The sequence below is a fragment of the Ovis canadensis genome, chromosome 1, assembly GCF_042477335.2.
Source record: "Ovis canadensis isolate MfBH-ARS-UI-01 breed Bighorn chromosome 1, ARS-UI_OviCan_v2, whole genome shotgun sequence".
Classification (NCBI taxonomy): Eukaryota; Metazoa; Chordata; class Mammalia; order Artiodactyla; family Bovidae; genus Ovis; species Ovis canadensis.
This window is the reverse complement of record NC_091245.1, coordinates 71,683,971-71,708,379: the sequence shown is the minus strand read 5'-3', so window position 1 is coordinate 71,708,379 and position 24,409 is coordinate 71,683,971. Positions and strand designations below refer to the sequence as shown.

Here is a 24,409-nt window from a genome sequence, read left to right as displayed (position 1 = left end):
TTTTGGTCTGTGTTTTGGTTCATTATCTTAAGAAGGTTCATGTTTTATAATAAGCTTCACTTGTTTGGACTTAGCTTTGTTTTCTCTGTTTCTTTGCTCACTATTGATTCTTGCATCCTATTCCATTCACATTTACTTTGTTCTTAATTACATCCTTAGTAATTCTTTCACTAAAGGTCTTTGGGCAGTATGTTTTGTTTGTCTCAATATGTCTTTGTTAACAATCTTAAATGATCATTTGACATTATACAATTCTAAGTTTCCAAACACTTTCCCTCAGCATCTTGAAGATAATATTCCATTGATTTCCAGCATTTATACTCTTGCTAATGAGAATCTGGATTTTCTTCCCTAGAAATAATCTGTTTTTCTCTCTGGTCTCTTTTCATTTGAAATACTTGATTCATTTTGATATGTATGGAATTAGAATAAAGCAAGAAAATGAAAACTGGCTTATGAGTTTTCTAATAACACCAAAAAAGTAACCATAAAGGAAAATATCAATAACCAAATTTAATCAAAATTAAAATCTTACATTCTTAAAAATATACTGTCAAAAAAATGAAAATGTGAGCCACAGACTCAATGAAACGTGCAATAAATCTTATGAAAAATAAATTGACGTAGCAGAGCAGTTAAAACAAAAAATAAATAAATTGGACATAAATTTTTGTAAATTGAACTTCAAAAACACCATTCAAGATAAGCCATAATGGAAAAGAATATGAAAAAGAATGTGTGTGTGTGTGTGTATATATATATAACAATCACTTTGCTGTATAGTAAAAATACAAAATTGTAAATCTACTACATTTAATAAATTTTTTAAAAAACTTCAAACCTCCGTCAAGAAAGTCAAAACACCATCAAGAAAGTCAAAAGGCAACCTAAAAACAGGATAAGATACTTGAAAATCATACATCTGATAAGGATCTTGTATCCAGAGTGTTTAAAGAACTTCTTACAGCTTAAGACAACCCAAGGAAAATTAGGCAAAATTTAGGACAGATTTTTTTTTTTTTCCAAAGAAGACATGAATACTTAGTAAGAACATATAAGATGTTCAACATCATTAGTCATCAGGGAAATGCCAATTAAAACCATAATGAAATATCACCAAAGTAGCTAAAATTTTTAAAGACAATAGAAGTGGTGGCAAGGATGTAGAGGAAGCAACTTTTACATAGTCCAGTAAACTGGTACAACTGCTATGAAAAATAACTCTAGATTTCTTACAGAATGTACCATGTGACCCAGCAACTCCACTCCTAGGTATTTACTCAAGAGAAATCATATATCTGAAGAAGATATATACCAATATCTATAGTACTTCGGAATTCCGTGGTGTCCCAGACGGTAAAGCGTCTGCCTACAATGCGGGAGACCCAGGTTCGATCCCTGTGTCGGGAAGATCTTCTTCCCTGGAGAAGGAAATGGCAACCCACTCCAGTATTCTTGCCTGGAAAATCCCATGGATGGAGGAGCCTGGTAAGCTATAGTCCATGGGGTAGACACGACTGAGTGACTTCCCTTTCACTTTCATACACAGTAATATGGATGAGTCTTGGAAATAGGCTGAGTGAAAGAAGCTGGACATGAAAGTACATTATTTCCATTACATGAAATTTCTAGAGCAGACAGAATTAGTATTGAGTGTATTATCTATTGCTGCACCTGGATACCTCAAGGCCTCTCAAAATGTTGCAGTCACGGTCATCTGGAACTCCAGTCTCCTCTGTGTGCTTGATTGAGGTTGGTCTCCTTCCAAACTTGCTCATGAGGTTGTTGAGTGGACTCAGTTTCCTTTCTGGCTATAAGCCAGGGGCCTTCCTCACTTCCTTGCCACATGGCGGTCTCTATAGGGCAGCTGATAGCAAGCAATTACTAGCTTCCCACAGAATGGGTGAGTGAGAAAGTACAAGAGAGAAGCCAGCCTTTTTTGTGATCTCGTCTTGAAAGTGACACCCATCACTTTTGTTACATTCTTTTCATTATAAGAAACTAGGTCTAGCCCATACTCAAGGGTATGAAGACCAGAGGATAGGATCAATGGAGACCATCTTACCAGTCAAACTTAATTTAAAAGTAATATTTTGTATGTAATAAGGTAAAATGACCATGAATAGTATGTATTTTTAGGCATATGCACTAAAATTCTCATTTGAAAAGACCCTGATCCTGGGAAGGATTGAGGGCAGGAGGAGAAGGGAAAACAGAGGATGAGATGGTTGGATGGCATCACCGACTCAATGGACATGAGTTTGGGTAAACTCCGGGAGTTGGTAATGGACAGGGAGGTCTGGAGTGCTACAGTCCATGGGGTTGCAAAGAGTCGGACACGACTGAGTGACTGAACTGAACTGAACTCTCATCTTTTGGTTAAAATTCCTGCAAGAGATTCAACCCTATAATTTAATATTATTAGTTAGTAAAATATTATGGGAGAGTTTCCCTTTGGGCCTGAGTAATAATTACTGTGTTTTTATATTTACTGTATCTTCCCAAAATCCACTTTGGGTAAAGAAGAGAGCAGGTAAAGAAGGCAGAGATGGGGAAACATGGCAGACCTGTTCAGTTCAAATAGAATACTTCACAGTTTTGCCCCTGATCAGCAGACCAGTCCAGTTTTATATTATTAATATGTGCTAACATTTTAATCTTAGTATTTTATTTTTGTTCTTGAACGTTTTAGATTCCAAATACTTGGGAGCATTTTGTTGTTGTTTCATTTTAAAGGGGCCATGCTTGTAAGTGAATAGTACACACTGGTTTTATATTAATAATACTCTCCCAATTTTCTACACAACTCCTGTGATCTTAATTTCTATTTTCATGCATTTATTCATGTTAAGGTGGTCATATATATTAAATGTTATACATAGGTATATATTAAATGAGTTAATGCATGTAAAGCACTTAGTACCAGCATATAATAAGTGCTCTACTGATTAGGAACTAAAAAGCCTCTTGATGAAAGTGAAAGAGGAGAGTGAAAAAGTTGGCTTAAAGCTCAACATTCAGAAAACGAAAATCATGGCATCTGGTCCCATCACTTCATGGGAAATAGATGGGGAAACAGTGGAAACAGTGTCAGACTTTTTTGGGGGGGCTCCAAAATCACTGCAGGTGGTGACTGCAGCCATGAAATTAAAAGATGCATACTCCTTGGAAGGAAAGTTATGACCAACCTAGATAGCATATTGAAAAGCAGAGACATTACTTTGCCAACAAAGGTCCGTCTACTCGAGGCTATGGTTTTTCCTGTGGTCATGTATGGATGTGAGAGTTGGACTGTGAAGAAAGCTGAGCACCGAAGAATTGATGCTTTTGAACTGTGGTGTTGGAGAAGACTCTTGAGAGTCCCTTGGACTGCAGGGAGATCCAGCCAGTCCATCCTAAAGGAGATCAGTCCTGGGTGTTCTTTGGAAGGACTGATGCTGAAGCTGAAACTCCAGTACTTTGGCCACCTCATGGGAAGAGTTGACTCATTGGAAAAGACTCTGATGCTGGGAGGGATTGGGGTCAGGAGGAGAAGGGGACGACAGAGGATGAGATGGCTGGATGGCATCACCGACTAGATGGACATGAGTTTGAGTGAACTCCAGGAGTTGGTGATGGACAGGGAGGCCTGGCATGCTGTGATTCATGGGGTCACAAAGAGTCGGACACGACTGAGCGGCTGAACTGAACTGAACTACTGATTACTACGATTGAAGCTGTTGTCTTCTGCTGCTTTGATCTCCATTACCCACCTTGTTGCTTCACCTTCCTTTCTCTACCCCATCCCATCTCTTCAAATTTAGCATGTCTTCTTTCTTACCTACTCCAACTTACATGGATTGATGTTCTCTCAGACCCCCTCCTCTTCTCTCCACTTTAATTCCCCTGCATTTACAGTCTCCTGTCTGCTTCAACTATCAACTTTTTCCTCTTATCTCAAAGGAAGGAGCATTCCTCTATAGCTTCATCTCCAGTCTTTAAAAAAATTCTTTTCTAAAGCTGGGATTAGGCTCAGCTGCAAAACACAGAAAATCCCCAAATAACAGTGGTTTAAAGTGAGAGATGTTTCTCTCAGGTGAAACAGCTCTAAAATTAGTCTGTTTAGAACAAGACACTTGCTCCTTGAAAGAAAAGCTATGAGAAACCTAGACAGTCTATTAAAAAGCAGAGATATCACTTTGCCAGCAAAGGTCTGTATAGTCAAAGCTATGGTTTTCCCAGTAGTCATGTACAAGATGTGAGAGTTGGACCATAAAGTCCGAGCACTGAAGAATTGATGCTTTCAAACTTTGGTGCTGAGACTACTCTTGAGAGTCCCTTGGACAGCAAGATCAAACCAGTCCATCCTAAAGGAAATCAGCATATTCATTGGAAGGACTAAAGCTGAAGCTGAAACTCCAATACTTTGGCCACCTGATGCAGAGAGCTGACTTCCTGGAAAAGACCCTGATGCTGGGAAAGATTGAGGGCAGGAGGAGAAGGGGATGACAGGATGAGACGGTTGGGTGGCATCACTGGATGTGAGTTTGTGCAAACTGGGAGACAGTAGTGAAAGGGAAGCCTGGCGTGCTCCAATTCACGGGGTCACAAAGAGTTGGACACGACTGAGCGACTGCAACAACTGATATGGCAGTTCCCCAATTTGTCAGAAACTTTTTTGTCACTGCTCTGTGATCCTTAAAGCATGGCTCTCCTCTTCATGGCACAAGATTGCTGCTTGAAAACCAGGGAACATGACTCTCCAGGGAGTGGAATGAAGTTAAAGGCAAGGAGAACCTCCTATTTTAAGAGGTCTCTAGAGAACTACCCCAGAAAAGGCAATGGCAACCCACTCCAGTACTCTTACCTGGAAACTCATATGGATGCAGGAGCCTGACAGGCTGCAGTCCATGGGGTCGAGAAGAGTCGGATACGACTGAGCAACTTCACTTTCACTTTTCACTTTCATGCATTGGAGAAGGAAGTGGCAGCCCACTCCAGTATTCTTGCCTGGAGAATCCCAGGACAGAGGAGCCTGGTGGGCTGCCGACTATTGGGTCACACAGAGTCGGACAGGACTGAAGCGACGCAGCAGCAGAGAACTACCCAACACTTGATGATCTGTAATTAGCTCAAACAGCCCTTATCTGTCTGCAAAGAAAACTATGAGAGGAGTTATTTAGCTGAGGGCAGTGTGCCCACTGAAAATTCTGTACTTCGTGACTTTAAGCCAAAAAAAAAAAAAATCACTTTTCTGTTATAAAGGAGAGAAAAGATACAATGAGGCTCGCGTTCTCATCTCCAATGCCTGTTTACTTTTTCAATCCATTGCCCTCAAACATATTCTAGCTCTTCTCTTCATTCTGAAGGAAAAATCAAAAAGCTTTTCTTCGTTCTGGTCATTCTCTTCCTTTCACTGAAAAAAAAAAAACCCTTAAAAAAAAATCTCTCTCCTTTGCAATTTAACATTCTTCTCTTCTGCTTATTCCCCATCCCTACACACCATCTCACCTTTAAATTATATCGCTTCCTTCCTAACTAGTCGAGTTCCTGGGCATTTAGCAAACACGTCTTTTACCCTAACTAGGGCTTTTTATTTTATTTAACTTCACACGTTATAGAAGAGTGTGTTGGGGGGAGAGTGTTTTTGTTTTTTTTAAGGTGTTGCGATAGATAATGCAAACGTCTCCTTTGGCCATAACCATGGCTACATTAAGACTTTTGCTGAACAAACAAGAGGATAGATGTAGTGGGCACATGATGCTATTTTCTAATTCATTCGGGTGTAATAGGGACAAGGGCCCTAGATCATTGCGGGAAGGTCTCCCTGCACCAGCCTGGGCTGTCTTCTACCGCACTGTGAGTGAGTGCAAGTGAGTGAAGTCGCTCAGTCGTGTCGACTCTTTGCGACCCCACGGACTGTAGCCTACCAGGTTCCTCCGTCCATGGGATTTTCCAGACAAGAATACTGGAGTGGGTTGCCCTTTCCTTCTCCAGGAGATCTTCCCGACCCAGGGATTGAACCCAGGTCTCCCGCATTGTAGGTAGACGCTTCACCGTCTGAGCCACCAGGGAAGCCCCGCACTGTTGCTGCTGCTAAGTCGCTTTAGTCGTGTCCAACTCTGTGCGACCCCATAGATGGCAGCCCACCAGGCTCCCCCGTCCCTGGGATTCTCCAAGCAAGAACACTGGAGTGGGTTGCCATTTCCTTCTCCAATGCATGAAAGCGAAAGTGAAGTCTCTCAGCCGTGTCCGACTCTTAGCAACCCCATTGACTGCAGATCACCAGGCTCCTCCATCCATGGGAGTCCCGCACTGTTGCTGCTGCTGCTGCTAAGTCGCTTCAGTCGTGTCCGACTTTGTGCGACCCCAGAGATGGCAGCCTACCAGGCTCTTCTGACCCTGGGATTCTCCAGGCAAGAACACCGGAGTGGGTTGCCATTTCCTTCTCCAATGCATGAGTGAAAAGTGAAAGTGAAGTTGCTCAGTCGTGTCCGACTTCGCGATCCCATGGACTGCAGCCCACCAGGCTCCTCCATCCATGGGATTTTCCAAGCAAGAATACTGGAGCGGGGTGCCATTGCCTTCTCCGGTCCCGCACTGTACTGAACTCTAAAACCCTAGCCCTTCTCGGCTCGGATTGCCTAGACCTAGGTCTGAGTGGCCGAGGCGGCACGAGATTCTCTTGAGTTCCGAGATTCTCGCGGGAAACGCGAGTAGGCGCATCTCTGACGTACTTCCGGAGCGCGGGAACAGAGGGAGGCTGCGGGGGCCGCACGCCTGGAGGATGGTGGTTACTAGGTCTGCGCGGCCTCGGGCCGGGAACCAAGCCACGTCAGTTGAAAGCTTGCAGCAGAAGGTAGGAAAACTCGAAAGTCTCCCTCATTTCTCCTAACTTCTTCGCAGAACGGTGCTGAAGAAGGTGGGCGGTGCAGGGGTCCCGTGGAGCCTGGGGAAGGAATGGCAGAAAAGCCAGAATTGGCGGCGCGCTTCTGCGTACTAGGCTCCTCTCTAAGCCTGTAGCTTCTAAAGACCACATTAGGATCTTTTAAGGTAATGCTTGGCAGGTAATAGATTAGGTACCTTGATTTGCGTAGTTCAGTTCCGTAATGCAGATGAACTGCTCGTATTTTAACCTTACTGCTATTGGAGGATTAATTTCGGCCGCCAAGCGTGGATTGGAAAAGGTACCGTCTTCACGTGGGAAGACTGTGCCCCGACTGCACTTCCGTCTGGAGGGAAGAGGACTGCGGTGACGTCACCTCGTAATTAGTGGTGCTAATTGTCTGCTGCCTCTGATGCTGCAATGAAGGGAAGGGAGTATTAGTCCCCGTAGATATGATAAGTAAGGACAGCGACCGATTTCATTGGCCTGTTTTCCTGAACACATCGTTGGCTTCTTTGTTCTTTTCCTGTATGTGTGTCGGAATGTAGGTCCACCAGGCATTTGTGACCTTGCGTGAGGAAGATTTTTATTTGTAGTTATTTGTTTCCTGAAGTCAGGACTGAGGTGACGCTAGTGAGGCAGGGCCTGCAAATGCGAAGTCAGATCCAGTATCTAGCTATTGATTTTTTAAATTGTGGTTGGTGATGGTAGTTACTGTTTTACGTTAATTTTCTTTACTGAGTTTTTCCAGTGCCCCCTTAAAATTTGCTGTTGAAGGGAGTGACTCGTTCACTTTGCCCTTTTCCCAGCCCTACCTAAATTACAGTGTATTTGGCTTACAGAATTCTGCTGTCACAAGACTTCAAGTGCACCCAAAAGGCAGGAAGGGGTCTTCACCTGATAACCAAAATACAGCTGAATCACAGACCACTCCAGAACGAAGTCCAGCTCCTAAAACCAGGAAGAGTGGAACTACAGGCTCATTACCAGAAATGAACAAACCTTCGACAAATGGCGAGATTTCTGAAGCAGAGTCAGATTGTTCTTCTGTGTCTGAGGTCCAGGATCCTGTTTTCAGAATAACTAGGAGAAGACAGATCTTAGTTGCAGGCACCCCAGTTTCTAGTGTAAGGAAAAGGCTGAAAATAACTCGGGTAAGTGAGTCTCATACTGAAGAAGTCATCTCTGAAGCAGACTCACATGTTTCAGGTATTTCTAGAATTATGCCTCCCATAGAAACAACAACCAGAAGAAGTAAGGCTAAATCCCAAAGAGAGCCAAAGCAAGAATCCCATGTGGAAGTTATTTCTGATGCTGAGTCATCATGCTCAGACATTTCATTTTCTGGAATTGCAACTAGGAGAACAACAAGGAGTATGCAAAGGAAATTACAGGCACAAACTGAGGAGAATGATACTAAGATTGTACTAGAAAATGAGAAGGAAATCATACATACACCTGTGAATTTAGAGGATTCAGTTAACAGACGAACTTCCCGTTTACTAGCAAGATCACTTTCTCAGATAAATAAGCCAAATTTCTCTAATAATGAAATTTGTAATGACCCTGATGATGATTCCTTCTTTGGAATTTCAGGAAAAAAACTAGCCGTGAAAAAAACCCAAAATTTTACCATAAGAGAGGAAAAGCAGGACAGTATTTCACCTCTCAAAGAAATAACAAAGCAGAATTGTAAAAGTTTAGATGAAGAAGCCAAAAAAATAATAGATGGGGGAAAAGAAGGTAATGAGAAGAGCTCTCAGTTGAAGAATCTTTCTGAACTTCAGGATACTGGCCTTCAGCAGTTAGTTTCTCAAAGGCATTCAACCCCTGAAAGTGACAAAACCACATCAGAATCTTCAACTCTGAACTGTGAGGCTGTGATGAAATCGTTGGCTCAAACATTTGCAGTTGTGGAAATGGACAGATGGAATGAAGAGAGAAAGAATGCCATAAAAACAAGGGACTATTCAGAACCTGGTGATGATGATGATAGTGATAGTGATGCTGAAGAGTGCACAGTTATAGGTGTTAGTGAAGACGTGAGCAAAGAAAAGGAGGCAGATTCTGAGAGTGATGCTGAAGAGTGCACCGTTATAGGTGTTAGTGAAGACATGAGCAAAGAAAAGGAGGTAGATTCTGAGAGAGATACCAAACCAAGTAATCTTGAGTTCAGTACAACTCAGGATAAAGATGATTCTGTTTTGTTAGTTCTCAGCAGTGATGAAAGCCAGCAGTCTGAACACAGTGAGAATGAAGAGGACACTGTGTGTTTTGTTGAAAATAACTGTAACAAAGAGTCCCTAAATGGAGACTCAGAAAATCTGTCAGGTGACAATGCATTGTTTGTGATTGACACTACTCCCGGATTGAGTGCTGATAAAAATTTTTACTTGGATGAAGAAGACAAGGCAGGTGAGGTTGCCATTGAGGAGGAGGAGGAGGAGGAGGAGGAAGAGGAAGAAGAGGAAGAAAGTGAAGAAGAACTATCAGACCATGACAGAAATAAAGATAATGAGTTTAGTGATGAAGACAACTTGCTAAGTAACACAAAATCTAAACTGTAAGTTTTACCTTTTTATTTTTTTAAAGTAAGCTTTTGATACATGCTTCAAGTGGCAATAATTTACCATAGAAGTATTACAAACCATAGGAACTGAAAATTACTGCTTTGGGTTCTTTATCTGTCAGGGTTTCCCTTGTTTATGTGGGCACCTTTGTTAGTCATATTTTTCCCACTGGTGAGAGCTAAAAGTACTCCATTTGATGGTGTATTAAAAATGATGTTACGATTTTCTTGCATGATTATTAAGAGCAACATACAAAAGGGAAGGAAGGTAACTTGGCTTTTTTATGCATGTTGATTGTAGAGAAAATGAAAAATAGAGGAAAACTGAGAAAAATAGTAACCTATAATCCCATCTACTAGCATTAAAAAGCACTCTTTGGAGGCGGTTTCTTTAGTTTTTCTGTTTTCCAAATTGTTTTTCCCAGGCACAGGCCTTTGGTGGCAGTGTATCCACTGAAAATACAGGTATCCTTGGTTAAGGAACTGTGCGTTAACAGATACCCAGTCTTCACTCTAAACCGGTGAAATCTCCGAGACTAGTCTCAGGTGGACTGATTTTTTTTTACAAGCCATACCATTTCCCCAGGATAACTGTAACATACACTCAGGGTTGAGAATCACTGCCAAGGCACTGTAATTGAATAGAGGTTGTTCATGGAAACTTTAAACTGCTCAGTTTATATGAATAATTAGGGAAGAAACTAACTAACACTAAGTCCAAGTGTTTATAAGTGTACTTATAAAAAAGACTTCAGTAATTACATAAATACAGCAGAAGCCCAAGCCAACTGCTGAAGATTCTGATTTGGTGGATCTAGGGTATGACAGTTACATTTTTTTATAAGCTCTGGTGGAAAATACAGATGCTCACTATTGTTTAAAATTCACTGATTTAGAGGCACTACTAAATGTCCTTAAATACTCAGGAAAAAATTCCAAGTGTGGACAACTTAGAAGTACAGAGAAAAAGGCCTTGTCTGTCTCATTGGCTTTTGACATGGAAAAATATGGACATTTATTAATTTACTACCTAGATATGAAGTTGAGCTAAATGCCAGATGTATTTCCTTTTTTCTGTAATTCTTTCCTTATAAAATACGTGTATGAAGTCTGTTGACATATAATATGGCCTTAATCCCCTTTTAAGAAAATTTGGGGAATAAATTTGCATGTGCTCTCAAAGGGCTTAATTCATTATTTATCCTGTAATTTCTTCTAAATGAAAAGTCTCAGTTTTCATTTTGAATTGCTAAATGATCTAAAGATTATTTCTTAATCACTTAAAAGTGATCATTTCTCTTTCAGTCTGAAGTTGACGAGCAGCAGCATAGATACTGGACTGAATATTAAGGAGCTGGGTGGTTTGTATATTAATTTCAATGCAGACAAGCTACAGTTGAACAAGAGAACCCTAACACAGATGAAAGAGAAAAGGAAAGATGAGGTAAGCTGCACAGAACTCACCAGTCACTTCTAGAAATGATTAGTCCTTGGTAAGAGACTAGTTTTCCTGCAGTGAAACCACATTAGCCTACTGTGCTCCTTTTTTCTCTCTTTGCAGGAGAGTCATTTCTTTTTTTATCATAAAATCCCAGCCAAAGATGACATTTGAAAACTAATGTAGGGTCAGTATTCCTCTTCTGGCAAGCACCAGTTGTGATCCCAGAGTTTTTGTTTTTTCTTGCTATATTTTTCGTTCCTCACTGCTTTGGACTCTGTTGAAAATCTGAAAGTTGTGAGTACCCATTAACCCCACCAGGAAAAAGCATATGTGCTCATAGACATTAAATTGTACATATATTTTTAGAAGGAAATTACACATTAGGTAATCTTACACAAGCCTTCAGTTTCTGCTGCCACCTTGAGTGGCTTCCTCCTAAATCTGTAGTATTTTCTAATCTTGCAGCCTACACAGGTCTTTAAACTCAGGTGCCTATTCTTTTTTCATTCAGATGTGTTCAGGCACTTGACTTCACTAATTGCCCCTTTCTTCTTCCTTGCCTGAACCAGCTTCTCCTCTTGTATTATTTATCCTGGTTAATGACACCAATCTACTTCTCTTTTGTAATCAGTAACTAAGCTTAAAGGACAGTGCTTCTTATATACTTTCTATTAATATTCCACTCCCTTCTTTCCACCCCACTGTCACTGATTAGTGACATCTGTTTTACTTTTTATCTAGACCACTGCATTGGCCTCCTCTTCTTCAAGCCGTCCACAATGGTCTTGCTAGATTTCTCATTCTAAAAACACAGGATACCATCTGACCATGATATTCTCCTGTTTAAGTCCTTGCGTGGTTCCCCAGAGCATTTCAAGGTGCCTCTGTTCATCTGGCTGTCTCCCTGGCTGTGTTCTTAGCACTGAAAAAAACAGGATTTCTCAGCCTCAGCAAAGCTGGTGTTTGCTGTGGGAAAATGTCATGTGCATTGTAGAATGCTTAGCAGCATCCCAGCCTCTACCCCGTCGGTGCCAATAGCATCCATCTCTACCAGTTCATGCCCCCCACCTCAGAATGTCTTCAGACATTGCCAGTTGCTCAGTTGAGAACCACTCTAAACCCTAGTGTAGTACCTGATACACAACCAGCTCTTAATAACCTATAAAATAAATGTCATGCACTCTTCTCTGACAGGAAAGTCTAGACCACTACCATGCTACCCAGCAACTTCTAGTCCTAAATTTGAATTGAGGATTTAATAATCGCAAATGTTATTGACCAAGTTAATATTTGCTGCATTCCTGCGAACTGTTTTGCGGGCTAACGGCTTTGTGAACTGTCCTTAGTTCTTGTTCTAGGGAAATGACTAATGAGGCTGCGGTTCCTTTTAGTCACATACACAGTATTAAGACAGTATTTAATTACCCTAGGCAGGTAATCAAAAAATGCAGAAGACATTTCAGAAAAGATTAACAGATTTGACTGCATAAAGTTTTTAAACTTACGCAATTAAAAACATCTAAGCAAAGATAAGTAAAAGGCCATGGTTTTAATACCACTAAGATACAGAATATAATTCTTCAAATTAATAAGAACACAACCTTGTATAAAAATTAAAAAGAACACCACCCCCACTCCCAAACAAATGCAGGCATTCCACAGAAGACTTATACACAGCTAAAAAAAAACACACAAAAAGATGATGAGCAGCAAATGGAAACATTCATGAGGTACCACTGACAAAACACAGAGATAATCACCAGTGTTAGCTATGTTAAAAAAAAAAAAAGGTACTGATTAACTTCTGGTAGGAGTTTATGCTACTTGGATTCAAGGCAATTTAGTGGTACCTATCAAAATTTAAATGACACATTTTGGAATCTGTTTTACAGAAATAATAACAAGTATTCAGAGGTGATGTTTATAATATTTAATGGAAAAAATTTAATGGAGACTGTTAAACTAAGTATCAAGAAAAATTGTGCTTAACAGCTATGAATGAAGTTGATCTTTGCATGAATTGACATTGAAAGAATATCTTTGATATGTTGTTGAGTTGCAGAAAGCAGATTTGCTTGATGGCATGATTTAATTGGTGTACCATTTAAAGCATGTGTTGTTTAATCAAAATCTATACTGCTGTTCTTATCAGTAGTCTAGCTGGTCTCAGATCACATAAAGCTGTTTTGTCAACATCAGAAGAACTTAGGCTAGTCAGGTGTGTGTGTGTTTGTTTTTTTCAGGAAGTTCCAGAACACTATAGCATTGTTTCTATTGTCTTTGTTTTCCAGTTGGTTGGTGCAGGTGGCTGGTTGCAAACCAATGAAATGCGAGTGGACACATTAATGTATGTCTGATGTGTACAAATTCAAATTAGAAAAAGAAATTTGAGATGAATATTTTATAGATACCCTAAAATAACCCTTCAATTTGTCTCCTAAAGCATTTTTATTTTTATATATAGATTTAAGAACAGGAACAACTTTGCAGTAGTATGTCTGTCTATAAAGAAGGTTAATGTATCTGGAGTCATCAGTGTGGGAGATGTTTCTTTTTTAAGGCAAAAATGTTGAAAAAATACTGACATTTTGACATTATTTTAAAACCAGTTTAATATATTTGTAGCTTCTGCAGAAAACTGTCATTACTCCTGAATTTGAAAAAAACTACTGTGTCCCACCATATAGTGAATCAAAATATAAACTTCAGAAAAAACGCAGAGTAAGTACAGTGATTCTTTCTTAGAGCATTTAATGTGTTTGATTATATATATATTCAGCTTGTCTAACATGGTTGTACAATTAAAATATGTTTCCAAAGAAAATTATCACAGATGTCTAAGAGCCCATAAAATATGGTTTCATAAACACATTTCATGTAAATTTTCACAAAGTGAAAGTGCAGCGATTGGTGCATTTGGATACACCAATGTATCCAATCTTTTTTCCCTTCATTAAAAACAGTGGCAGCCAGCATATGAAGTCACTGTCCACACCATACAATGTCGTGGCTTATAGGTACTGTTCACAGAAGGCTGGGAACTCTGTTGCTGGCTCTTGAAGTAATGTAACCAGCTAAAAACACCAGCCTATTTAGTCTGCCAAATGGGAGCAAGGAATTTCTTGAGCAAAATACAGGGGACTACTTCCATTTCAACTAGTAAGCATAAAGAAATTATGGATGGTACACGGGGAAATTTGAGGATGGTGCTCCAGTAATGTCACTGATATGACCAGAGCACCCTGGCAGGTAGTAAACACTAATATTTGCTGATGAACAAAAAAATGAAATTAAGCAAATAACTTGCTGTAAATTTTCCAAAAAATAGAAAGGTTTTAAATTTTAGAAATAACACAAATTCTGGGCATGTTGGAGAGGGTAACTCTTAAGAGACAACTGGGTCACTGAAAAAAATGTTTAATGTGTACAGAAAGGCTCCAGAAGTAAGAATGTTTTTATACTTTACATCTTGTAGGATATCTCAGACAATAAAAAATCGACATTGTTGGCTATTCTTCCAACAAGTTAGCAGTTCTTACTGAGATACAAAATTAATTTTAAGGAGTCTTCATTTATGACACTGATAGTGCTGTGTCTAATGTATAAGAGAAATGGATTTTTGTCATTTAATTCATTTTATGAAAGGTGTATCTGGAGACTAATACATACATTCCTGTAAAGTAACCTTACTTGTTTTTAATTCATGAAATTTTCTTCATAATATTGAAATGAGGTGTAGTTATACACTACTTATTAAAAATTAGAATTTTCTAATTGTTTTTGAAATTTTGAACTTCAGCAAGAGCGACAAAAAACAGCAGGTGATGGATGGTTTGGTATGAAAGCGCCAGAACTGACAGATGAACTGAAAAATGATCTCAAAGCATTGAAGATGAGAGCTAGCATGGACCCAAAAAGGTTTTACAAGAAAAATGATAGAGATGGCTTCCCTAAGTACTTCCAGGTATGAAGCAAACAGAATAATAGTAGTGATGTTCTGAGGATTTTAGTCTGGGAAACACTATAGTGACTTGTTTCCTCTTAAATGTGTATTTACAGTGTATATCTGCTTGGACCATATAATAATGGCCAGAACCCAGTTCAGATAGCCCTCAGCCTATAATGAATGGCTTTCCTCATTGAAACAGTGTTCCAAATGGTAACTAGGTTTCCAGATGAGCTCTCTAAATATGGGACCTGTAAGATGGGTGTACCGTATACTAATGATACACCTCAGTGGTATCAAGATATTCAGTAATACCACCAGTGATTCTTTATAACCTGTAGGATAGAATCTCTATCCTGTGATGTAGCCCTTTACAATCTGCACCCACACCAGTTCACTAATCCTTATTTTGGTCACATAGCCCTCTAAGCTCCAACACACTCAGCTGCTCAGTCTTCTCAGGATATGCACCGATGACCTAGTCATTCTGACTTTAGTGTTTGGCTCTGCCATGTTTGCTTGGTGAAATTTTACCCATACAAATCCAAGCGAAAATGTCATCCTTGTGAAACCTTCTTTACCTCCATTTGGTAGAATTGGCCACTTTGTTTTCAGAGAATCTAGAGTGTTTTGTTCAACATAATACTAGGTTATGCTTTCATTTTTAGCCGTGTCCCTTTGGATCTTCTATAAAACTGGCCACTCACTGGCAGGGACCAGTTACTCTTTGTTTCCCTACCCCTGGCACAGTTCCTGGCACAAAGCAGACATTGTATATTTTACTTGTTGAATGTATGAACAAATGCCAAGTGTTCAGTAAGAAGGTTCTAAGCTGGCAGCATTTATGATAACCTAGGAGATCTAACAGGTATATAATAGAATGTGTGTATCAATCTTGTTAAATTGGAAAACTAAAAAGGTGTTATTTTTATCTGTCCCACTTTTCCTCTATTTAGACTATTCATCAAGAATTTATAGTCTAGCACTTACATAGAAGGAATTTTAGTTTTACTCAAAAATTTTAATGAAGAAATGTCACTAGTAGGACCCAGTGCAGGTTGAATAAGTGATTTTTTTTAAGAAATGGCAAAACTAACTTTAATATTGGTAAAATATAAGCTGTGTTTTCCATTCCTTTCTATAAACTTTGTTAGAGCTCCCCTGAGATATGAAAACAGCTTGGCTTTCAGGTATTACATGACTTATTTCAACCATTCATTCATAGATTGGAACCATTGTTGACAATCCTGCTGACTTCTACCATTCACGACTTCCCAAGAAACAAAGGAAGAGAACTATCGTGGAGGAACTGCTGGCTGATTCTGAGTTCAGAAGGTAAAGGAATTTATGTTTCACTTTATAATATATGTTTTCCTTTAGAATGTGCAAAAACTTTAAATTCAAGATAATTTTTAAATGCTTTAGCACAGTTTCTCAACAGAACTATTAGGTATATTGGGTGGTATAATTCTTAGGGAGGACTGTACACTGTAGGATCTTTGACAGCATCCCTGGTGTCTGCCCATTAGATGCTGGTAGCGCACTCCCCTCCCTCCCAATTCATGACACTCAAAAATGTCTTCAAACGTTTTTCAGATGTTCCCTGGTGTGCATGAGCATTCTTGATTCAGAACCACTGCTTTAGAAGGAAATGAGACTGACTAGAGGAGGAACCCACAAAGGAGACCAGGAAAGAAGTCAGGGAGGCAGGAGGAAAACCAGGAGAACAGTGTCGAAGAAGTCAAGGAAAGAGAGTATTACAGGCGGGTAGAAGCCAGAGGGCGTGGTTAACAGGAATAAATGCTGCTGAGAATGCAAGTGAGCTATGAACTAAGATCTTCTCTGAATTTAGTATGTGGACGTCACAGTAACCTTGTCAGGAGTTTTTAGGGGAGTGGTGGGGAGGAAACTAGACTGGATGGTACTTGAGAGTGAACTGAAGAAATAAGAGATGTTGTGAGCAAGACGAGAGAGGCACAGCTAGTGAATGCAGCTGGATTCCCCCCCCCCCCGCTCCCCGAGATGGGGGCAGTTAAGTATGTTTAAATGTCCTTGAAGCAGGTATGTGTATAGCATAGGTTTAAAAGCATGCCTCATATAGAAACTTGTGAACTTCCAGACTGGTTTAATAGCAAAAGTGAAAATATTCATCAGGGATTTTAAAAATTAGGTTAATATAGGCATGGAAGACAAATTTAATTCAAGTGTTATGTAAACTTTTTCATGATTCTGGGTAATGGTGAAACTTTTAGAAATAAGCAATGCTCTTTTCTCGCTTATTTCTCTCCCTGGAAATCTCATCCCCACAAAGTTGTATTAATCTATATACTGTTGACTTTCAAATATATGTATAGTCTGGATCTCTTCTGAGTCCAGAGCCACATAACCTGCTGCTGCCTCAGGAACTTCTAATGAGTATCTCATAAGCCCCTCTGAGAGCTAACTTGGGGTCTCCCTTCTAGTCCCCTCCCAGTGTCCTGTTTCTCCTGACTGAATGGCATTGCCCTCCATCCCTTAGGGCAAGTCCTTAACAGCACCTTCTCCCTTCAGTCCCATGTTCAAACTGTCAGTTTTCCTCCCATTTTCCTATCTCAAGCCTGTCTTTCTATCCCACAGAGGTGTCAGGTACAAGGTGATTGAGTCTTTGCTTACTTCATATATTGGCCTGCATTTTGTAATCTTCATGATAGCAGTCTCAGAAATTACAGCATGGGTCTCTAGTGGTTGAATGAAAGTTTCCAAAAGCCTGCCTCTACCGTGGCCACTTTTTTCTTACTAGCCTACAAGCTCTGAGGGCAGGGACTGCGGCTGGCTAGTTCACTGCTCTGTCTCCAGCCCCTAGTGTGGCTTCTTATTCATGATGGGACTCGGTACAGGTGTGCTGGATAGTGAAAATGAAAAAAAAAAAAAATTAGAAGCACCTGCCCATCATCTCCACCCCCTCTGCCCCCCAAACACCACCAAAAAGTTACATTAACTTCTAATGTCTGGTGTGTCATACTTTAGAACTTAAAGGTTTGGTTTTTCTTTTTAGATACAACCGAAGGAAGTACTCAGAGATAATGGCTGAAAAGGCAGCAAATGCAGCAGGAAAGAAGTTTCGAAAGAAGAAGAAGTTCCGTAATTAAGATTCACCAAGCAAATCACAAAATTGTACATCTCCTCTTTATTTATTTACTAAAGATAATTTTAAAATTAGCATGACCGTCACATAAAGTAACATAGACTGGCCCTGTTGGGGGGATTTCTCTTTAAAAAGTTGATTTGAGAAAGAATCAGTCACATGCCGCCCGGAATAAAAATAGGTGTGTCTACAAAAGATCCACTCATGTTTAGACCCTTTGAGGAGGGAAAAAAGGAAAAGAACCTTAAATCAAAATATTTAGAAAATACAAAGTTTGCTAACATTAAAAAAATTTAAAGTAGTATTTTCAAAGCTACATAAGCAATACTGTAATTATTACATAGAGATAGACATAGGAGATGATGCCCTATGTCAGTTGCACATTCAAATCCAGAAAACTGGTAAAGCTGGGATGCAGAGATCTTGCTGCAAGTGTAAAAGTCATAGTTGAAACCAAAGAAATGTTATAAGTGTTGGAGCATGTGTATGTTAATACATGACCAAAGAACTAAATGAAGCTATGAAAAGGACTTAAAAGACTACTTGGAAAGTTTGGGTTAAAGGTAGAAACAGGAGAGCTATTTTCTTTCCTTAGCAACTGAAACAGGAGGTAAGATAGGTTTTTATCTAGATTTTCATCCATATTCAATGCTGTGTTCCAGTGAATAGTATTCAAATAATTTTAACTTGGCCAGGAGGTAAAGTCTCCAGTGGCAGAAATATGCATCCTGGCTAAGCAACTCATGACACCCAAGGAACACTAGTCATTTCTATTCATGCTTCCTGGTGGCTTATTGCTTCCTTTATGTCGTTATTCACACAGGACCTCTATTTTCTACCATACTGCTTTCTTGGGATTTCAGTAAATAAGAAACTTCCTATTTTGTGTTTACTGCTTAGGATCACAAGCAGCCTAATAATAAAACTAAATGACATTTATAGGCGGAGTGAGGGAAGCATCTGTATCTGTTCTCTTTTATAGTAAAGCTTTTTCAAGAGTATTAAGTTTTTACATTAAGGACCTGATATGAGAGAATTAACTATCAAAACAAGCATTTACCCCATACACGTTCTTCCAGGAGACATTCTTAGCGGAATGTTTCTTCAACTCATGCTACTAGGGTGTTGGAACACTCAAAACTGGTGGCCCTTTTGTATTGTGTTTCTCTGTGCAACTGAGAATTTACCCAGTTTTTTCTCAGGCTCAAGGGGATGGGTCAACTTTTTATCTGTTTGTAACTTGCATGCTGGTTTCTGACTCATGAATGCTAGAATAGGTTGAATTATCTGGTATTCAAAACTGCAGTTATGACAGATATTTGGAACACTATAGTGCATTTACAGGGAACACAAAATTGGAAATCTCCAATCCTTCCCACACAGGGCAGCATTTGAGCTTTCTAGATTGGGAAGCAGTGATAAGGAAGAGAACTGAACCTAGGTGCCAGCCTCGCTAACCCACCTTAGAGGTGCTCACAAAATGTATTCTGAGGATAGCTGACCCTTGAACAAAGGGGTGAGGGGCTCTGAGCCCCAAGCAGCTGAAAGTCAAAAACTTAAAGTAGGCCCTCTATACCCACGGTTCTGCATCTGCGAACCAACTGGTCAACTCCTGCAGACCATGTAGTACGTTAGTATGGATTTATTGGAAAATCTATGTGTTAGTGGACCCACCCAGTTCAAACCTGTGGTGTTCAGGGGTCCACTGTTATTTACTTACAGTCACATTGTAACATGCTTTTTTTGTCTCCGTTGATTCTTTATTTTGTGTGTATTTTTTTTATGTTTATACTTTATTCAGATTTTCTTAGTTTCTTACCTAATAATCTGTCTTTTCCAGGATATTGCAGTTGTTTTTTCTTTTTTTGGCTGCACTGCAAATTATACAGAATCTGAAGCTGCCTGACCAGATTTCAAACCTGCACCCACTGCAGTGGGAGCATGGAGCCTTCACCATTGGATCACCAGGGAAGTCCCTTTATTTGTGAACTTTTTAAAGTCACATAAATAACTTGGAACAAAGTAGAGAGTTATTAACAAATGTAAAATACCTTATTCAGTGAAATACTGAAATAAACTGAAATACTTCAACTGAAAATCAATTTAAGTCACCTTTATTAACATTTACTTTAAGGGATTAAAACTGGTAAGATGCATAGCCGTATCAGATATGATCTTCACAAGTTTAAATCTTCAAAACAGAGTATCAAAGTATATCTACGTAAAGATGAGAAGGAAGTCTCTTAGTGCCTCAGGCTTCCACAAAAATCTATACTTGAATAATGGATATATTTATCTTTTTTTTTTTTTTTTTTTAAGCAAAACCACTATTGAGAAACAGGTTTAGTGTCTTTGGCTTATGTCAACTAAACTCAGTTCACTTACTGGAGCTATTTATTTGAAGGCTAATGACTATCAGAAGTACCATGACTTCTCAACTGGAAAGCATTAAAAAGTGTACTAAGTACTGATACAGTGTAATGAAAGAAGAGCCTTCAGAATACCTTAAGGAGCTCTTGAAAGACACCTGAAATGCTTTTAAGACAACTTATTAAAAAGATAGTCTACAGTGCTAGTTTTGGTGGTTTTGTTGTTGGTTTCTTTGGGGGGGGGGGTGTTGTTTTTCCTTAAGTAAGGAAATTAGGGAAAGGAAAATGAAGATGGAAGAAATTAGAAAACAACAGTTGATGAAGGCAGGTTCTCGGCTTCCTAGAATCTTAACACAAAAATCAGCTCTGTTCAGTGTTCTGCCATGAGATTAAAAACAACTGCTTTAGAGAAACACCATTATACCTATTTTTAAAACCCGAGGAAATGTCTCATGGGTTCCCTAACAAGGCTGTCAGACTACAAGCCATGGTTGGTTGTTCAGAGAATAAATAGCAGGCTTTTAAAAGGAAGAAAGGCTGTACAGAAACATTTAATGAAACTGTGAGCAACTGGGATAAATTCAAGGGGTTGCATTCTAAATATAGCATAAGAAAAACTCATGAAAAAATTTTCAGTACCATCTCTGGAATATGTGCAGGTACTCATTCAGTTCAGTCTCTCAAGTAATGACAACTACTGTTTAGAATAACCATCTACAATATCTTATTGAAAGCATGCAGTTAAGGATTGAAACAAAATGATTTAAAAAACTCCCCAAAGCATCTGACTAGAATGTAAAATTCAGGTCTCATTGTTTAAAAATGAAGACAGAATGCATTCAAATTATAATAATTTCCCTGAAGCAGGGTCAGTAGCATGACTTATCTTAAGCAGATCAGTGTTTTATCAGAGTTGGAATGTTTCAAACTATGAAATGTAAGTTGAGATAACTAGAGGTGGTTCTGAAATGTAAAGTTACCAATAAACACTGAACACCAGCTGTGAGAAGGGGGAAACGTATAGGTTCAGGTGATAGGTGTTCATTCGTTATCACTGTAAAAAATTGCCCCAAGACTCTGATTCAAAACAGCCACTGTTTTACTCAGTCTCATGATTCAGCAGGCCAGGGCTGGGCTAGGTGGCTTGTACTCCACATGGTATCAAATGAGGTCATTCAGCTGGCTGCTGAGCAGATCTCGAAGGCCTAACACATTCTTGAAATTTATCTTCAGTTTAATGGTAGTACAGCATAGAAGGGCTTCCCCAGTGGCTCGGCAGTAAAGAACCCACCTCCCACCTGCAGGAGACGTGTTCGATTCCTGGGTCAAAAGATCCCCTGGAGTAGGAAATGGCAACTCACTCCAATATTCTTGCCTGGAGAATCCCATGAATGGAGGAGCCTGGTGGGCTATAGTCCATGGGGTCGCAAGAGAGTGGAACACGACTTAGCGACTAAACAACAGCATAGAAATTGGCTAGAAAACCAAAACGACCCACACCTTTTGTGTGGCACTGCTCAGAATTTAGAAGTCCTGCTCTTCTCCATCTGCCTCCTTCCCAGTTACCCCTCCTAAGGAAAGAGGAGTTGCTAACCAGAGTGAGGTGAGCCTGATACACCCATTATGCTATACTTTCACAAATAAATAGGGCTGATGTAGTAACAGGTCAGAAACCATCTGCAGTCACTCTTGCCCTGTTAGTGGGCAGGCCTATCATTCTCTCTTCAAAATGAGGTGGGAAATGAGAATTTGGGCTTTCCTGAGCCAGGCTTTCTCTATGAAAGGTAGGGGATGACAGGGGTATAAGTCATTCAATCGCAGCTTAACTGAGAAGTCTGCAGTCACGGTGCTCTTGTAAAGCTATTACGTGAGTGGTATACTTTGTTTTCCATTGATTCATCTTCCTTATGGTTACAACCTCCTGGGCAGAATTGCAAAGCAGAAGCTGGTATGGTTCAGGTGCCAAAATCTTGACCTCAGATCCCATGCAATGTACTCAAATTCTGAGGTCACGTTCATCAAGGGAAGAAAAGTGAAACGTGGATTATGAAAACTTTAATTAGATTTAGGTCAATTACCATATGAACTTTAGCTCCCCAAAACAGTGAGGACAATTACAAATGACTGAGAGGTGTTCCTCAACCTTTCTCAGTGGCAGGAGAGAAATATGTGCATGCAGTCATCTATATGAAGAAATGTGTATATGAAGTTTTCAGTCCCTCCCTCCTACATCCACTCCTCCACCCCCCATAACTCAGGGAAGTTCACAGGAGTAATGTACTAGTAGAGAACAAAAACAAGGCACACACTCTAGTTAATAAAATTTGTATGTTAAGGTTTTATCAGGAAAATATTTTTTCCCTCAAATCTATGTGTATACATTTTTATGTATATACAAATCAAAATGGCTGGCTCTGAAACGAGAGCTAGGAGAACAAGCCACGGCTTAATTCTGTAATGTAAAGCTCACCCAAACTTTGGCTGATGTAGCTGTAACATCTGCCCTTCCAGCCAAGTCTGCCACTTAACCTGCTTCAACTGTCCGCTGCCCCCACCTGCCAGGGGGGAGGTGGATGTCCAAGTGAGGGGAAGAGAGCACACAGCCGGCCCAGCACCTCTCCTCGTGCTTCGGTGACTGCTGAATCATGACTCAACCCTGTCACATTTTACCTGACTGTAGTCCTTTAAGGTTGACTCTTGGTTTTTCCTTTAGTGAAAATCATTATCCTGATCTGTCCAAAGGCAACTGAACCAAGACAAGCCTGCAGTTTCTCAGGCTCAGTCTCATCAATTCTAGTCACCCTATTTCCACTCCACCTCAGTCAATCTCCATCATAGACTTAGACTCACTGCTTGAAACTGTTCAGTGGTCAAGATTCTGGACTTTGACTATCCCAGTCTGTTCTGTTAGCCTTCCCTCCAGTTCACTCTAACCCAACCTTGACTGCACTTTGGAATTATCTGAGGTGGCTCCAAAGTCCTGTAGACTCCAAAGACTATAAATGCCTGATCTCAAGTATTTCACCCTCCCAGTCCTCCACCCTCATCAGGATACATTTTCCTCCCTAATCAATCTGGATCCATTGGTGAGAACCTCTTTATCTCTACAGTTTCTTTATCCCTTTACTCTTTTTTTTTTCCTGTTACTCGCACCTGCCACTCCCAGCCAAGGAAATACCCACTGTTCCTTCTGTGACCTAATCCATCAAGAGAAACCATTCCTCCACGCATCCAGCTGTTGCATTCAATAGCTTTTATCTTTGTCTTCATCTCTTCTGGCCAGGAAATGTTATTTAACATTACTGACCCTTCCTTCTTGAAGCTCCAGCCTCTTTTGGTGCCTGCAGAAGATAAACTTTCTGCTTCTCCTCTCTCTCTACTCTTCACTGGTTTTCTTACTCTGCCCACTGCTTGCTAGTCTTCCATAATGCCTGCCCTCTTATCTTCTTCCTCTATACTGTTTAACTTGAATGTCTTGTTCTCCCTCTCCTGCTTTGCTCTCACTTCTCTGCAGAAAACACCAAAGTCTCCATCCTAACATCGCTTTTTTAAAATAATTTGTTTTTGGTTGCACTTAGTTTTGTTGCTGTATATGCGTTTTCTCTAGTTGGGGAGAGCAGGCTTGTCAATGTGGCTTCTTTTTTTGTGGAGCACAGGCTCTAGGTGCACACTTCAGTAATTGCAGCATGCGAGCTCCGTAGTTGTGGCTCGTGGACCCTAGAGCACGCAGGCGTCAGTAATTGTGATGCATGGGCTTAGTTGCTCACGGCATGTGGAATCTTCCTGGACCAGGGATTGAACCCATGTCTCCTGCGTCAACAGGCATATTCTTATTCAGTACACCACCAGGGAGGTCCATCCACCCTTACATCTCTACACCTCGGCTTCAGATGCAAATTTCCTATTAACTCTGTAATATGCCCATCCATGTTATTGTGATGTCCTCTCTCACTCAGCATATCCAGAACCAGACACATCATCTTTCTGAGATAAATGTTTAGCACCATACCTGGCACATGACAGGTACTCAAAGGGAAGCTACTATTTCCCTGTTCTCCATCTTCCCCATTGGGGAAGTCTTCCTAAAATGGTTTG

At 40.0% G+C, this 24,409-nt stretch overlaps 1 protein-coding gene across 2 annotated transcripts; it reads left to right on the top strand.

Moving 5' to 3' along the window:
* The first annotated feature begins 5,919 nt into the window (after positions 1-5,919).
* Positions 5,920-20,043, top strand: DNTTIP2 (deoxynucleotidyltransferase terminal interacting protein 2). 2 transcript variants are annotated; one of them, XM_069573383.1, is made up of 9 exons: positions 5,920-6,838; positions 7,708-8,893; positions 8,966-9,428; positions 10,740-10,878; positions 13,501-13,596; positions 14,675-14,839; positions 16,047-16,156; positions 17,856-17,974; positions 19,786-20,043. In XM_069573383.1, exons 1-8 carry the CDS (start codon positions 6,767-6,769, stop codon positions 17,947-17,949), a joined length of 2,325 nt encoding a protein of 774 aa, XP_069429484.1. In that variant the 5' UTR covers positions 5,920-6,766; the 3' UTR covers positions 17,950-17,974; positions 19,786-20,043. The 2 variants fall into 2 exon arrangements, with proteins under 2 accessions (XP_069429484.1, XP_069429441.1); XM_069573340.1 differs by having other exon boundaries at positions 7,708-9,428.
* Positions 20,044-24,409: the final 4,366 nt, after the last annotated feature.

Coding starts and splice junctions, on each gene's coding strand:
- DNTTIP2 (XM_069573340.1), top strand. CDS start 6,767: ATGGTGGTTACTAGGTCTGCGCGGCCTCGGGCCGGGAACCAAGCCACG. Junction 10,879..13,500: donor AAGAGAAAAGGAAAGATGAG/GTAAGCTGCACA, acceptor ATATATTTGTAG/CTTCTGCAGAAAACTGTCAT. Junction 13,597..14,674: donor AACTTCAGAAAAAACGCAGA/GTAAGTACAGTG, acceptor TTTGAACTTCAG/CAAGAGCGACAAAAAACAGC.